At 38.8% G+C, this 16,901-nt stretch overlaps 1 protein-coding gene across 14 annotated transcripts in view; it reads left to right on the top strand.

Moving 5' to 3' along the window:
• SYNE1 (spectrin repeat containing nuclear envelope protein 1) overlaps positions 1–16,901 on the top strand; it is a 308,297-nt gene that overhangs the window by 286,635 nt on the left and 4,761 nt on the right. For 9 of the 14 annotated variants that reach the window (XM_063329317.1, XM_063329326.1, XM_063329318.1 and 6 more), the window contains 10 exons: positions 25–358; positions 1,212–1,280; positions 3,543–3,685; positions 4,457–4,583; positions 5,741–5,952; positions 7,475–7,675; positions 8,025–8,153; positions 8,531–8,743; positions 9,717–9,809; positions 11,625–11,683. In XM_063329317.1, the coding sequence (XP_063185387.1) occupies positions 25–358; positions 1,212–1,280; positions 3,543–3,685; positions 4,457–4,583; positions 5,741–5,952; positions 7,475–7,675; positions 8,025–8,153; positions 8,531–8,743; positions 9,717–9,809; positions 11,625–11,683 (1,580 nt within the window). The remainder of the gene's footprint in view (positions 1–24; positions 359–1,211; positions 1,281–3,542; positions 3,686–4,456; positions 4,584–5,740; positions 5,953–7,474; positions 7,676–8,024; positions 8,154–8,530; positions 8,744–9,716; positions 9,810–11,624; positions 11,684–16,901) is intronic. The other 5 variants (XM_063329329.1, XM_063329320.1, XM_063329322.1 and 2 more) reach the window with 4 other exon arrangements.

The following is a 16,901-nucleotide window of genomic DNA, read 5'->3' as shown; positions in this document are numbered from 1 at the left end:
GTTCTGTTTGCATTATGCTTCTAGCTGACAGATGACGAACACGACCTCTCTGACAGAGAGGTGGATCTGGATGAATCAGCAGATCTCTCTGACATACATTGGCATGACAAATCTGCGGACAGCATTCTCTCCCCGCACCCCTCTTCCAACCTTTCGCTGCCTCTTTCCCAGCCGGTGAGAAGCGAGCGATCAGGGCGAGATACCCCTGCGAGCGTGGACTCCATTCCCCTGGAGTGGGATCATGACTACGACCTTAGCAGAGACCTGGAGACAGCTGTTTCACGGGCACTGCACTCTGAGGAAGACGACGGAGGACAAGAGAAGGACTTCTACTTGAGAGGAGCAGCTGGTATAGCAGGTATGGTGGCAAATTGTGTGTCCTATTCTTTTCTAGTAAAAAGAAGCAAATGTTACATGTGTGGTTGCTTGGCCAAGATGCTCATGGAAAAGTATTTTAAATAGCCCCTGAAGATTTTAAATAGCTTTCCCCAAGTGATCCTAGTGGCCTTCTGGCCTTAGACACAGCAATGGAAATTCCTGGATGACTACAGCCTTGGAAAATCGCAAAGGCGTATATGATATGGCAGGGGATTGGCCGTGTCTCTGTGCTTGTGGCCTGCCAGATGGGATATGTCATCTGTAACAGCAATGCGTCCTAAGTTATTCTGACTAGAAGAAACTATACTGGATATGGCAAGAAGTGCAGAACAAACTGATGGAGAAATGCTGTGGGAGAGATCCGCAGACAAAATCATCAAGTGCTTAAGTAAATCGTAACTCAGCCCTTACCCAGGCAAGAATCCAGCAAATGAGTGTTTATCCTAAGGTGGGATCTTGGGTCTTGCTGTCCAGTGAAGCTGGAAATCCTTTCGAAGTGTGTGTGCTTTGTGTAATAAATCTTAATGAGTGAAAGTGCGCAAATGCAGCCAGTTGTGGGGGAAGACATAGTGTATATATTATATATATATATATTATACTCTGACCTTGTGGCTGTTTTTTGCTTTCCAGGTCATTGCTCTGAAAAGAGCCAGGTTTGCCTGGATATTAAGAGACTTTGTAGCAGGCTCCCTGCGTTTCATCTTTTTTCCTTCTCCAGAAAAGATGTTTGCTATTGGAATTGTTTATATATTCCATCCCATGAAAAAGACTCCTGTTGGAAAGAGACAGCCAATGCTGAGCTGTCAATTTAGACTGTGCTTTTATTTTTTCAGATGTAGAGATCCCTGAAACTCTTGAGGCCTATGTAACACTCACAGAAAACGCACTCAAAAATATCTCTGGTAGGCATCAAAAACAACTAAGCATAGCCAGATGCAAATCCCACAGTGCACAAGCATAACTTCTTTCTCTTTTCTTAGCATCTGCTGTACTTTTCACAACTTACAAGATAAATATTTCTTACAATGGCAGCATTGCGTATTAATGTAGAAGTATCCTGCTTTACTACTGCGCTTAAAGGTATTATTAGGTGCATGGATGAAACGATGATGTTTGCAGTATTGGCCCTCCCAGCTTGGCTAACTAAACTGATCGGTAGGTTACTCTGATTGGTCTTTATTCTCTAGAATCCCTCAACAGGACTTAATACTTTGTTATGTCTCTGAGAAAAGGGTGGGTTCTACAAAGATTAAGGCAGAAGGAAAAGACACAGAGCAAAACCTAATTGTTCGGTTTTGCACTTATTTTTTTAACACAGCCACAGCTTGGATTATTGCTTAGACATAAACTTTTACGTTAGTTGTTGTTTCATCTGATGATAATGCCAAGGTGAGGTGCTGTAGTCCAATGTTTTTATCTTAGTCTTTTATATTGGAAGATTAATAATTTTTTTGCATTTTTATACAATATTAAACCTACTGTTTCATTTGTTAGATGACTTTCTCGGAGGGATTAGATGCACTTACAAATACATTTTCTCATGATTTCACAGTTTTCCTTTTTTGTAATAATGACTTCATTGCAAATTTGAAATAGCAAACATTTACAATCTCAGCATCTGTGGCACAGACCTCGGGTTCACTGTCCCTGTTTATTTTTTACCCAAATTAGTGAAAAACTATTATGAGTATAAATAATAGCAATACGTATAGAAAAGTATGTGTAGTTTTCTGACCTGTGAAAATTTTGAAAAAAGTGAGGGAAAAGCATATTGAGCACTTTGTTCTGTCCATTTGGGGTGAGGTGGTGTTTTGTATGAAAAAAGATTAACATCCAAGAGGCTCCATTTTCTGTAATTAGGTGGAGAGAAGGTTCCCCTTCTCTATGCATGTTTTTAATTGCGTCTTTATGAATAAATTCAAACTGTCTTTGTAAACAGATGGAAATCAGGCATGGTGATAGAATATGGATAAGAGGGATCTCATGTGGTCCTCTAGGCTGCAGCCTGCCTCAGGGTAGAATTGGCTGTAGCTGATTCATATCACAGAATTCAGCTGACCTCCATAAGGAAAATTCAAGTTAGTCCTGCTTCAAAAACATTGGTATGAATTCCAAACAGCTTGGATGAATAATATCATCTTGCAGATACGTTAAGCATAATTTTTTTCAAATGCCTAATTGGAAAAATACTATAAATTTTGCTGCTTAGTGTGGTTGTCTAAATCAGTCATGCACTAGTTGCTGTGGGCCTTCAAGACATCCAGTATGTGGACCTTGAGAATATAACTATAACAGTATTGCTTAGCATTTGCATAGTGCTTTTAATCTTCAAAATTGTATACAAATAGGATCCTTTCATGTAGATGAAAATTACACTATTTTTCAGTGGAGAGGAATGAGAAAAAGAGAAGATGAGGAGAAATAAAATTTTAACATTAATTTGGGAGTGTAATGATAGGACATGGGGTAACAGCTTCAAACTGAAAGAGGGTAGATTTAGATTGGCTATCAGGAAGAAATTCTTTACTGTGAGAGTGGTGAGGCACCATAACAGGTGGCCCAGAGAAGCTGTGGATGCCCCATCCCTGGAGGTGTTCAAGGCCAGGCTGGATGGGGCTTTGAGCAGCCTGGTCTAGTGGGAGATGTCCCTGCCCATGGCAGGGGGGTGGAACTAGATGATCTGTAAGGTCGCTTCCAGCCTAAACCATTCTGTGATTCTGTGTGTGATCGGATCAGGAATTTGGGATAGAAGGTTTTATTTGAGAGTGTTTGTGAAAGGGATCATGGTGTTCTCCAAAATCAGTGAGGTTAGAGCACGCTTTGCCAAGAACTTTCCGCTTCAGAGAGGTAAGGAGTTCTCCGAGGGAAAAAGTCACTTCAGAATAGTTTGCAAGCCTGCTTTAAGCTGTGGACACTTTGATAGTATGATTATGGCAAGCATGTTCATTGGTATAGTCATCTGTCCTCTGAAGGTCACTAACATCCTCTAATGTAACTATTTATCCGTTCGCTTTAACATTGTACCGCTAATACTGCTGCAGTCACATTTCTTCTTTACTGACTCATCTAGATAGTATTCCTGATATTTATTCTTCCTGGGCAACAGATAAAAAAGCACTTTGGGAAAACTCAGATGATGGTCACTTTTTTTGGTTTTGGTACAGGAGAACCTGGTGCTCTGGAAGCACGTATCCGACAGCTGGACAAGGCCTTAGACACCAGTCGTTTCCAAATACAGCAAACAGAAAACATCATCCGCAGCAAAACACCTACAGGACCAGAGCTGGATTCCAGTTACAAAGGATATGTGCGTGTATTTTGCTTCTCAGACATACTCAAATGGTTGCTACCCTTAACCACGTGCTATTGTTGTTTACGTTATTATTCTGTTTACAATAGCATAAGATTACAGAAACATGACTCTAAGGAACTTATTTTCCTATTGTGTTTTTGTAGATGTCCAAAAGTACTTTCTCACATGTGTTTTTAGCCATCTAATGATAGTATCCTTGTTTAAAATTCCTCTGCTTTTAAAAGCAGATTTTATAGCTTCATGCACAGTATTCGTCTTGCTGATGAATTACAAACACACATCATGTAAGTAAGGTTGTGTATATGAAATCTGTGGTTAAAAAGCTTTCTCAGAGAGGTTTTCCGGAAGAAAAATCTTTCTCTAAATCATTCAAATAGTTTTATTACTGACAGAATTGAAAGATTAGCTGCTTGGATACATAGTAATACTTCTACTCTTAATTTTATTTTCTTTTTCACATCTTCTTGTGTCTTTGCCATAGTGTCTTAACATTTAGAACAGATCACATCTAAAGTCATCCAACACAATTTGGCACAATGGCACTGAGTTGTTTCTACTTACTCTGAACTTCGCTTTAAGGCCTTGTTGTCTCCATATACATTTCTTTGATAGTATCACAACAGATTGTCAAAGTAATAGATTTTTGTCTTCATACTTAGACCTACTTTTGGAAAATTTCAGAAGTTGCATTGTAATTTGCATTTTCCATGCAATTAGTCCTGTACAGTGCATATTGAGGCGGGATTTTTTTATTTGTTAATACAGATGAAGCTACTAGGTGAGTGCAGTGGAAGCATAGACTCAGTAAAAAGGCTTGGATATAAACTGAAGGAGGAAGAAGAAAAATTATCTGGTCTTATTAACCTGAACAGTACTGAAACACAAACATCTGGTACGTAACCTTTAGTTCTTTGACGGAAAGTAATTACAAAAAGTAGCAAACATGCAAAATTTTTCTAAATATTGGTATTATTTATTGGCATATATAATTACGCGACTGTGGCCGTTACCATGTTCTGTTTAACATCTCTTAATAGGAATAGCAAGGATTACTAAGTATTCCTTACGTATGCCCTATAAAGAGATTAGGCATATAAGTGCCTTTTAAGAACCCCTTCATATTATGGGGCATAACCCTAAGCCTTTCAAAAAGTCTCTGTGCATGCAATGCATTTTTGTTGAATGTCTTCTGATGAAAAATTGTTGTTTATATTGCTGTACAAAACACATAAATCAGCATTCATTTCTTCTAATATTAGCTTTCATTTCTAATATTATCTGTCTACAATACAGAAATCTATATTCACCTGGTAGAAGTATTCACCTGATTAATTTTAAGCATCAGCTATAGAAGAGGGGGTATTGCATTGTAAAAGCATGAATTTGTTCCAAAGACTATAAAGGCAACTTCTCTATTCTTAGCTTGGCAAGATATACTACACATGTAGTCTATTTTATCTTGATAATTTTTTTTTATTGTTTTAAGTTGATGGAATGATACAACTTGTCCTTCTGCTATAGCATTTCAAGATAAAACTAACAAGAAGAAACAGCACCTAATCTATTTCTTTTTAGCACAGGTGTTTATCCAATGCATCAGCAGTAGCTTAGGCAAATGAAGTGAGGTGTGAGTATTAAATTGTGATAGGTAAAAATACCAAGGAAAATAATAATAAATATGTGACTAGTTAGACATATCCAGACTCCTTGTCTGGTTTTCATTTATGCTGATTTATTATGTCTTTATATGAGCATAGTATACATATACATCTGGTTTAGAGACCTGAGTGTATCACCTTAATTCTATTCATAGAATTTTGACATTAGAAAGTGGTAAAATTGTCTGCTGCCTGGAATCATACAGATTCTTCATTCTTTCTCTCCAACAGCAGGTTCTTCATTCTAACTTAGTTTTCAGTGTGGTGTTTCATGGATTAGGGTGGGGAAGTTTTTTATGCAACTTTTTTTTGTGCTGCCCAGGATTTGACTGATACAGTTGTGTGTGTGGCTACTTTTTGCTTTTGTTGCATTTGGTCTTTATCATTCCAGGTGTAATTGACCGATGGGAATTAATCCAGGCTCAAGCTTTAAGCAAGGAGCTAAGGATGAAACAGAACCTTCAGCAATGGCAGCAGTTTAACTCTGACCTTAATAGCATTTGGGCTTGGTTGGGAGAAACTGAAGAGGAACTGGAGAAGCTCCGCCGCCTTGATCTCAGCACTGACATACAAACTATTGAACTTAGAATTAAAAAACTGAAAGTGAGTTTTATTTCTCTTTTCTATGAGTTACCTTGGAAACAGACCTAAGTGCCACAGGTATGTTGAAGAGGTTGCCAATAGTTGCAGCTGGTTTGCGTTCTTCTGGACATAGGCTACTGCTGATAACTGAAGTAACTGGGAAAGTGATTTTATGAACCACCTTTTGGCAGAAAAATGTACCACTGGCATTTACTTATATAATCCAAATCAATTTTTTGAAATAGTAATTCTGTGGCAATTGTGTAATTCCAGATTGTACAGATAATTCCTGATGTCAGACAAGTTGATGAAAAAAAAAAAAAAAAACAAAGCCAAGTTAAATAAAATATCTTCTAGTCAAACTGGTAACAAAATAGCTACTTTAAAATAAATGCTTTACTGGGACCTATTACTTTGTGTGGAAGGAGGAGAGAGTGTCCAAAGGGGTTGTAGCCTACCCACTGCTGTCAACAGTACAACACAGAAATAATTCAGTGCCATTCTGCAACAGTGCTGTTTCTTCTTCTGTCACCTCGGTTGCATCAGGATCTGAGTGCTGCCTTTTGATCTCTCCTGGATATTTTAGAGCTATAAAGGTCTGCAAATGTGATAGTCCAAAACTTTACATTCAGTTACTAGCATCTTATAAGCTTGGGCACAAAAATGTGGGAGCCAATGTCAAAATGCACTGTGCTGCGTGCTAGGAATGAGATGGACAGATAGTAAGACTGTTTCCGGCAGCGATCCATCTAAAGCATATTAATGCTGATCTTCACTGGAATCCAAATATAGCTGCCATAAGTACTACAAAGGTCACTGTGACATGAGGCTTTTAAGTAAATGCTGTAAAGTAGGTGGAAAAGGGGGCATTTCATAAGAATCCTGTTCTTATCTCACCCACTCTTGGAAAGCCCATTAGTGCCCTCCAAACCGAAAGAGGTGGGGTTTCTTTTGTGGCTTCCAGTGTAAACAATTCAGAGATTTTATACGTGTCCTGCTTCTGTAAATTGGAGTAAGTTGTTTATACTCTTTGTATGTTTTCTTTTCCCTCAGTAAAAGCTTTTATTTTAAAATACTGTTGACAGCAGTTTCCACTTGAAAACATGTTGGTTTTTATGTTTGTCAGCAAAACTGAGAAGGGGGGGCAAAAGTTTTATTGTGAGCTAAAGTGCAATTGTCCTACCTCTCTAAATTTTGTTGGGTCTGCTCTGTCTTTAAAATATCTGAAACATGAGACAGATCTTTAAAACTCAACTATGACTTCAAGCTTTTAAGACTTTACAAGTTTAATTGGCTTGTTCTAGTTATGCTCGCACTAAAATTTTAGTAGATGTTAAAGAGTGAACATTTGCAGAGTCACAGAGTGAGCGCAGAAATCTCATATCCAGAGTGCTGGAGACTGCTACAGTAAGGTACCATTCTGCAGTTGCTGATGGCAAATCACTGCATTCTTGTGGTGCCTTCTCTGCTTGGTTCTTCTGAAAGCCACGTTTTACTAATTTCCATCCTTTCTTCCCCTGTCCCACTTTGTCTTATCATCAAGGATCTGCAGAAGGCAATTGATAACCGCAAAGCGATCATCTTATCCATCAATCTGTGCAGCTCAGAATTCACTCAGTCTGACAGCGAAGAGAGCAAGAAGCTCCAAGAGCGCCTGTCTCAGATGAATGTGCGCTGGGACCACGTATGCAGTATGATCGAAGAGTGGCGCTGCTCATTGCAGGATGCATTAATGCAGTGCCAGGTCTGTGTTGAGCTCATTTTAAATTGTCAGCATCCCACATATCAAAAATGTAAACCATATCATTATCTGGTGTGCTCATTATCCAGTCTGAAACTTGCCCATGCAAGCCAAAATACAGCTTTGGCACATGTTTTCTGAAAGATACACCTGCACTACCTGAAGCATATATTTCCAGCCCCAGATTTTCTGAATTTGTCGTCTCTGGAATAGTGTTCTAATACACTATCCTACTCTTCCTTCTAAGTTATGTTATTTAGCCAGTAGGACTTATCATAGGATAAACTAAAAAACCCTGAATTTGACTGGAATTTTCTGCTATGCTATTAAAATCATCACTCATCACTTGCAGGATTTCCACGAAATGAGCCATGGTTTGCTGCTTTGGTTAGAGAATATTGACAGAAGAAAAAATGAGATTGTGCCTATCAATCCAAACCTGGACTCGGAAACGCTGCAGGATCATCACAGACTTCTAATGGTAGGGTTATAATCGTCCTTGTTTCTCCCAAAATGCATCATCACAAAAACACCTAATCACATTTATCTTTCTTCTGAGGGTTAGCATTGTACATTGCATGCTAACACACAACTGTGGGACTGATGTCAGTAACTATACTTCAGTGGGGAACACTACTCACTTCCATCAGTAGCATAACTTGTGATGTAAAATCTCAGGCAACCGCTAGGCTGCTGTCTATCTTCCTGTCAGTTTAGAAATATTTATTGCTTCTCTTTTCTTTCCATTTCATTAATTTCAAATATCCAGTTTTGTGAGTTCTAGCTTTTTTCCTTCTTTCTTTTTTTTTTTTTTTTTTAACTTCTATTAAAATAATCTGGTGCTTGCCTTGGCAACAGCAAATCAGACGTGAACTGCTGGAGTCTCAGTTGAAGGTGGCGTCACTGCAAGATATGTCCTGCCAATTGCTAGTCAATGCTGAAGGCAAGGACTGTCTTGAAGCCAAAGAGAAGGTGCATGTCATCGGTAACAGACTGAAGGTCCTCTTGAAAGAGGTCACACGTCATATTAAAGACCTAGAGAAAATTCTAGACATTTCAAGTAGTCAACTGGTAAGCTACGTCTTTTTATTCCTTGCTGTTTGTTGGCCGCATGTTTCCCACTGTTTTGACTGTCTTTCTGCAATCGGTGCTGTTGACTGCACTGTTTCTGTTGTTTGCAATACTTATCGAGATGGTACACATCTAATCTTGAATATCATGAAATGATCTTACACTTCGTAATGTAAACATCTATTTGGTGATATGGTGGGTATTTTTTGCTATTTGGTGTAGCAATAAGTATTGAACATCTTGGTTTGTTTATCCTGCCATTACTGATTCAGTCAACTGGCAAAGTGTATGAGATAATTATTCTAGTTGCAATACTGCAAATTACAGTATGTCAGTTGTCACTGGAAAATAAGAGAATGCTCACTGTGTCAAAGAGAAAAAAAGCAAGCATAAAATAAATGACAGGCTAACAAATCTCTCGTAGTGCCCTCTAAGGTTTGAGCTGTACTCCAGTCTTTTCAAATTATCATGTATCGCAGGGTATTTGAGAGGGAGTTATGCATACTACTTCACCAACGGTGGCAGGTATAAAGTAAAGATTTCAAGGTTCTCCTTTAGTTAGCTTCTTTTAAAGCTTTGTATTAGCAGAGTGCATAAGGCATGAGAACTCAGCTCTTCCCTCCTCCTAGTAAATTTCTGCTTGTTTAAGTAAAATCTTGGTGGTATCAGCTTCTTATTGTAATTAAAGGCCAATAAGGAGCAAGTGGTTTTCCCCCCGTATTGACTTTGGTGGAAAACATGTCACCTAAAGCAATTAATTTTTAACTACCTGTTTGCTTTTCTTTTTCTTCAGGGCTAACAGAGAAAACATGTAATGCCTTAGTCTTATAAAATTTGGTAACAAAATTTAACTGCTTTATTATATTTGCTTTGGAAATAACTCTGCTGGGATTTCACTCAGGGATTCTTTTTAGTTTGCTTACCTGAACAGCTGGTTGCTGTATTTCTGAGCTCCGTTCCTTCTGAACTTTAGGAATTGTCCTCATGGTCCTCTGCTGATGAATTAGACACATCGGGCTCGGTGAGTCCTGTATCTGGAAGAAGCACTCCAAGCAGACAGAGAACGGTAATTTCATGTCATATATTTTCTTCCACCTCCTGGGTGGGAGCTGTAGATGTCTACAGTAGCTCTTAGCCAGCTGGAAGACCCCCCCTTCTCACTTGATAGGACAGGAAATGGCATAAAGCAAGAACAAAACACAGCTGCTTTCCCCAACCCTGCTGCATATCCCATCCTGCATGAAATCAGAAGTGGTAAATACTATCTAAAACCAGGGCTGTCAGTGTGGTTGGTTTACCATGGTATGGCATGTCGTGTCTCTTGTATTTTGCTCTAGTGATGGCAGCACCCCAAAGTCTGGTCTTGTCTGGTACAATCAGTCCTCCATTTCTGTTTGGCCTTCTCTTCAGAGCTGCTTCATCCAGAATCTCAATAAGGTTGTTCTGTCATTTCTGATGGAGGTTGCAGACGGTCTTATTGAGACTCTGGATGAATGGCTAAGTAGAGCTGAAGGGCATAAAACATTATTCAAAACAGCTAGCTGCACAGGACCTAATCAATGGCTATGATGGCAACTCTGGAGTTGTCTATTTACATCGCTGGCACAAAATTCAAGAAATGTAGCAATACATGCCTAGTACTTAACACTTCCATACTCTGAGCCCAAAACGGAACTGCAATTATTTTGTCTTTTTCTGCAATTCTATTGGTTGATTACTTTGCTTTTTTTCCTTAGTTCTTAAAACAATCAGGTTCGTTTTAGTGTTTTTTTCCATTTGCACTTTTTTAAAGGCTCTGAGTTCTGTCTTCATAAATTTTATGGCTCTTGAAATTGATTTTTTTAAATCTTTTTTTTTTTTTTACATTCACTAGTTTCCTTTTAGATGCTAGTATGAGAATGTAAAGGAATACTGGCTTTTCAAGAGGAGAAAGAATATAAAACTTAACATTGTATTCCAGAGGTTAATGCTTTTATCTTTTAAATTTAAGCTTAAATAACTAATAAAAGCTCTGATACCACAGATGTAAATGGAGGATGCCTGACCATTACAGGAAATGGAGAAGTATTTTACGATAAAATCTTTGTCTAAAGAGTATGTAGAATTATAATAGGTTTCATCTTGACACTTTAATAAGCATTTGTCTATCTCTAATTTATTACGTGACTACTCTTTTTTTCATTTTTATCGATAATGTATAGATAAGTTGTATGATTCCTTGGGGTCTGGTTTTCAAACTTCAGGGTTTTGCACCACAATTTTGGAGACTCAAGCAATGTTGTTTATAATTTCAGTGCCAAATATACTGATGCTAAAGAAATAAATACTAATACCAAAAATACAATCAGAATTATAAACGTCTAACTGCATTAAATATTCCAGCAAATAGTTGTGAGTGCAGGAATGCACCTACAGTTATTTGGCCTTCAAAATTGTGAGTGGAGTGTGGGTGTATAAGAGGCCAGACTCATCAAAGGAGGCCTTTGGACCTTTTTTCCTTGAGAATATAAATTTTTCTGCATTTGCATTTTGAAATGTCTGTATTTGCCCATATTAAATTCAATTTTTTTTCTATTTCATGTTACAAATTGAGCTAAATTTCTAGTGATGTTATTTAAATCCAGAGCTACTGTTCGTAAATTTAATGACTAAAGTGTTATTTTCAAGTTCACTGTGTATGTTCCAATCATTTCCATACTCAGCTAGGTACAAAGAAAAGCCAGTTTCCTTGGTTCATGGGTATTGGTCACTTCATTTGATTATTTATTTATTTTTTTTATGTTTCCTTTGCTGCACTTTTAATTTAGTTTCATCAGTAGCTTGTCTTTATTTGCCTGGACTGAACATTCTTCTTTCTTTACCCCCTGTTCATTGCAAACAGCCACGGGGCAAATGTAGTCTCTCACAGCCTGGACCCTCTGTCAGCAGTCCACATAGCAGGTACCTTATTCTCCTGGTTTCCGCACTCTGTTCTAGAACCCCAAGAGGATGATGGAAATTGGCCGTGATTCCTCTCTGTCCGCACCGACTCCGTCAGGTGGCCAGGACTTAAACAAGTGAAGACTTCCCTTTTGTGAATAGTTTGGCAAAAGGGGCTCTCAGTTACTTCAAATTCTTTGTTAAATTGCAATACTGGCTAATCCTTTGACATCTACAGCCTTTGCTTCCCAGGAATGACATGTAATCAACATTTATTTTTATATGCCTGATCAGGATGAATGGGTGTTTACACTCATGACATTTAATGATTATTCGATTTTGGCATGATTTAACAGAAATTCCAGTAGGTTCATGGCAAACACTTTTTATCATCCTCTTTACCTCTAGATATTAAATTAAGGCAGGTAATAGGCCAATACCATACTCTAGAGTTCACAAAACCCACAGATCTGGACGAGACATACTAACACCCTTTTCTTTATTTATTTTTTTATCCCCCCCCCCCCCCCCCCAATGTTTTGTTCAGTTTGTGGGTTTTCACTACTCAAGACTCAAAATTAAAAGTCAGAACGTGAGGGTTTTGAGACTTGCGATCACTTTCCCCTCCTTAGACGCCTGCAGTATAACGCGCTAACGCCGCCGGGGCTCTCGCCAGGCGCTTGCGTGCCTGTGTCGCTGCGGGAGCGGCGCCGCCCCGCCTGCGGCCGGCCAGCAGAGAGCAGGCTCGCGGCTACAGCTTCTTGCTTCCCACCCTGTCTCCGGCAACCTGTCATCGCTGCAGCTAACAGTGCTTCTGCGTTCTTTGTTGTTGTCAGTGTGATGTGTGTACCTTCACTCTTTCACTGATGAGATCACTAGCCTCTAGAGTTATGAAGTTTAAAAAAAAAAAAAAAAAAAAAAAAAAAGTACACAAGCAGGCCAAAACGTAAAAAGAGCGTCTATTTCAGCATCTTACGCGTTGCAACACCTAAAATAATCAGAAACTATGATGAAAATATATTTGTTCTTATAGTTAAGTCCTAAATCTCATTTATTCTCTATAGTACCTAATTAATTTTTAAAATAACTCCTGTTGAAGTGAAAGATTTGACGTTGGAGAGGAGGCAACACTAGATTTAATACAGTATTTTAGCAATAACCAAGCAGAAAAAAAATACCTTAAGAGTATTATTTTTTTTCATGAGCAAAATCAAGGCTTTGTTCAGCAAAATTATTCTCAAATATAAATGAAATAAAGAATAAAACTTCTTACCATGCAGGTATTTACATAAACACTTATTTAAAAAAAAAAAAAGGTTTGATTTATATGTGTAGTTAGTGACTGTGAGTAAAGTGGCACAGTTGCAAAACCACATAGCATGGCAGATAGAACAGGTGGAGTACCTTTCACTGCTTCCACTGGCACCAAGAAGCTGCCTCATTTTTAGGGATTTTTTTTTTCTTTGAAACATGAGGAAAGCACATAGAAAATAGGTGACACATGGCACCTATGGAGGTGACTCCATCTTTCTGTCCGATGGAGAAAGAGAATTAATTTTCCCAACTCCGGTCTGCTGTGTAGCTTGGCGTTTCTCATAGGGAGTGGGAAAAGGGAGGAGGGGGGCTTTACTCTGCAGCCATTAACAGCTAGGAGGAATGGAGGATGTCTTCAGCAGATTTAGCATGCTCGCAGTAGCAACGTGGTACTCAAGAAACGTATTGTGTGTGCTCTTCCACTCTCCTGTATAGTCAGACCACTTCTGCCAATCTTTTGAGAAGGTTTCTGGTTGTAGGTGCGAGCCGCTGGCTCAAAATGCAGCTAGCAATGCTTTGCAGCTTTGAGATCAACCTCTGTTCTAGCAGTGGCATTGGTGCGGCACCTTTCAGATCAAGTCTTTCCAGCACTGTTTATTAACACATCTTGTAGCAGTACAACACAATGTTCAATTTGTCATTCAGACAAGCATGGAATACGAATGAGTCACTGCTGAATAGGAAACTTAATCAAATGCGCAAGCCAGACAGGTTGTGGTTGATGTATAATGTGGTTTTAACTGATAAAGCGGTACAAGCTGTCACTGTGTTCTTTAATATTTTGACATGCCTCTGATCAGAGTACTTTGTGTTTGATCTTGCACTGGATCAGCAAACCCTGTTAGAGTTTAGTATACTGGAGAACTAAAGTCAATTTTGAAAGGTTTATCACGCAGGAGGTTGTGAAGGAAAGTTCATCTAAAAATTAGAGGGGCTGTGTTTTGTGTATAACAAGTGTGATATCATTTTGCCTTCCCCATTACCACAGCAAAAAGACAAGCATGCACAGTGTGATGCTAAGCAAGGTACAACCTTGAACTAGGTGTTATATTGTGGGTTCAACTAAAGGCTCATTCAGGAGGTATTAGTAATCTTACGCTAAGCGGGAAAAGCAAATCCAAGACGCAGCTCCTCTTTCTTCATCAGTTTAACAGAGCTGTTGTAAATGCATACCTGGATCTGTGCCTGTGGATTTTTTTGAAGTGATTAAGATGTTAAAAAGATTAAAATAGTCGTTCAATTTGCTCAGGGGTGTTTATATTGTCTCTCTTGAGCAGCTCTATTCAAGTCTTGGTGCCACAGTGCCAACATCCATTTCCTGCTCTCCCCAGGCCTCCCCAAATGACTAGTGGATCTTTAAAGGTCACTTGCTGTTCCTGGAGCAGACCAGGCCACAGAACTCTCTGTGCCTTCGGCCACAAAATGGCAGCCCTTGCCACGCAGTAGCTCAAACGTGAGGTTTGGGCTTGGCTTGCCATGGTGGTTCTCCCAATTATCTCCCGCACTCTCGCTTAAAGCTTCTTACCTAAACTTCATATTTAACTGCCTTTGAAATGGACCTATTCATCTTCTTTACAAGGTAAGCCAAATCTGAGGTTGGGGTGATGTGATGCTGAGAGCTAGGGAGAGAATCAAAGTCAGAACACAGACAAACAACGTCATTCCTAGAGAGTCTCTCAGGCCACTAAGAGGAGTTCTTGCCTGCTCTCGTAGGCAGAGCATCATACCTTCCCCCTTCATAACTCTAGCAACCTCCATCTTCAAAAATCAGAATCAGTGGGATCAAAAAGTCTATTAGAAGATCGTTATCAAATTTAATTTCTCGGATTATCTGGAAGTACAATAATTTCCACCTTGTATATATCCATGGCTAGATGTAATAATTTGGTTTTGTGCAAACATTATCCCTTCCTTTAACAACTGTTCACCCTTCTTTCTGTCTGTTCTGCACTATTTTATAGAGACCAGTTTTAGTATCTCTCAGGTTTTATATTGGTAAGCTCAGCTCTTTATTTCCTTCATAGGAGAAATACTCCATTTTTTTGACTCCTTTAAGCTTGGCGTAAGTTTGAATTCATCTTTCAATCAAAATGATACAAACTGCTCCAAGTGAGATCTGACTAGTGCCTTGTAGAACACCATTAAAACAACCCCTTTTCTCTTCTGGAAATCTTGAACCGAAATATATTTTAAAAATGCTTTTGTCCGTTTTCACAGCTATTCACAAACCGCGTTATTGGTTTGTGGCTATCCTGTGTCAAACAGCTCTAGATTCTCTTCATTATTTTCAGAGTGTGAACTTCCAAATTTATAGCAGAAGCTTTTATTGCTACCTTATGTACTATAATCCAAAACTCCCTGAGCTACTTCTTAAACCTATTGGATTCACCCATTTTTTTCTGTGCAAGAACCTAGTCCTATTTTGTATTTGCAAGGACTTCCAACTTCTACCATCATAGAGGTGAAATGTGCTGTTCTTATATTTTGTGCCATAGTCTTTTCATAAAGATATTAAATCAAGACTCATCCTTGATTAACTCCAGTAATAACATCCTACTAGCCCAGCAGTGCCTCTTCCAATGTAAGCCGGTTGTCTGCATTCCATTAGTCAATTCACCATTAAACTCCCTTTATTGATTCCTGTCAGCTTCGCTCGAATGATAAATTCTTCTGTTATAATCTTTCAGATGTTTCCTGCAATACAGATAGATTATTTGGACCATATTTTCCTTGGAAAAAAAAAATAAATCAGTTATCTTTAAAAGAAGGTACTCATCTGAGCTGAAATTAAAGTTCACTTTGCCCGTCCAATCTATAGCCTGGTAAATTAGCTTCTCCTCTCTTGAAATGCTCAGGAAAGAGTTCCAATTTCACTGGTATTACAAACTCTCAAAGTAAGGGCAACAATTGCTTGCACTTCTTCACTTAATTTATGAGATTTCTTGACATGAAGAAGCTTACTGTTGGCCAGGTCTGCAGCTGTGCCTCTCCCTTTTGTCTAGTTAGTAGGAATTTTGTATGGAGCGAGTAGCAGATGGCCTTACTTCCTTCCCTCCTCCAGCAGGGACCAGTGTGACAAATGATGGGGCAGTCAGAAGACAGACAGATGTAGATGCAAGCTCAAGAAAAAGACATTACCTGTTTCTCCAAAGTGGCTTACAATACTTCAGCTTTCTATTCTCCTGCTGGGGTATATAGGAGTTCTGGCCCTCGTAAATAGTGAGCCTTTTTTATTAATAATGTATATTTTTAACCATCTCTCCTCACCAACGCTCTAAGCGGAGCCATTCCCTTTTTCAGACAATTATGTAGATTACAGAGGCGTACCTGCAATAGACACAGGCAATACAGCATTCAAACTTTTTAGAACTCCCCCTCTGACGATGTTTTCATAATGTTTCATTATTTGCTTGTTTAATTGTTTCCATGCAGTGTTAGAAACTATTCTTCAACACCCTGCTTCACTGCAGAAAAAGTGTTTTGAAAAACTTTGCCATGAACTGTTTTTTGAAAGAAAGTTTGTGTTCCTTGTAGAGATCAGCCATGCAGCTTACACATACCTCTCTTTATTTCTTTTTTCGGTAAAGCAGAAAGCAAACAGTGCTGGATTGTGCTACTAAAGCCATAGGAAAAGAAAAATTAGATGCTAACTTTGCCTGCTCCCATTTGATTCTGCTTTTTGGAAATTCCCTGTCTGACACTCAGTGTTGCCCCAGAGTAACTCTGAGTCAATGAAGGAAATTCAGACTTTGCTCATTATCAAACAGCAGTTACCAGCTGCAGAAATGTGGCCTTTTTTGATTGGGATTAACAACATTTGTACAATGAGAGCCTTGTAAATAGGTAGACTGTGCAATCAAATGCTTGGAAGGTAATTAAGCACTCCTTGTTCCCTTTGTTCCTACCTCAGTCCATTAACTTTCTC

This window comes from Chroicocephalus ridibundus, chromosome 3 (assembly GCF_963924245.1).
Source record: "Chroicocephalus ridibundus chromosome 3, bChrRid1.1, whole genome shotgun sequence".
Taxonomy (NCBI): Eukaryota; Metazoa; Chordata; class Aves; order Charadriiformes; family Laridae; genus Chroicocephalus; species Chroicocephalus ridibundus.
Note: the sequence above shows the minus strand (reverse complement) of the source record. Positions and strands in the feature narration are given on the sequence as shown.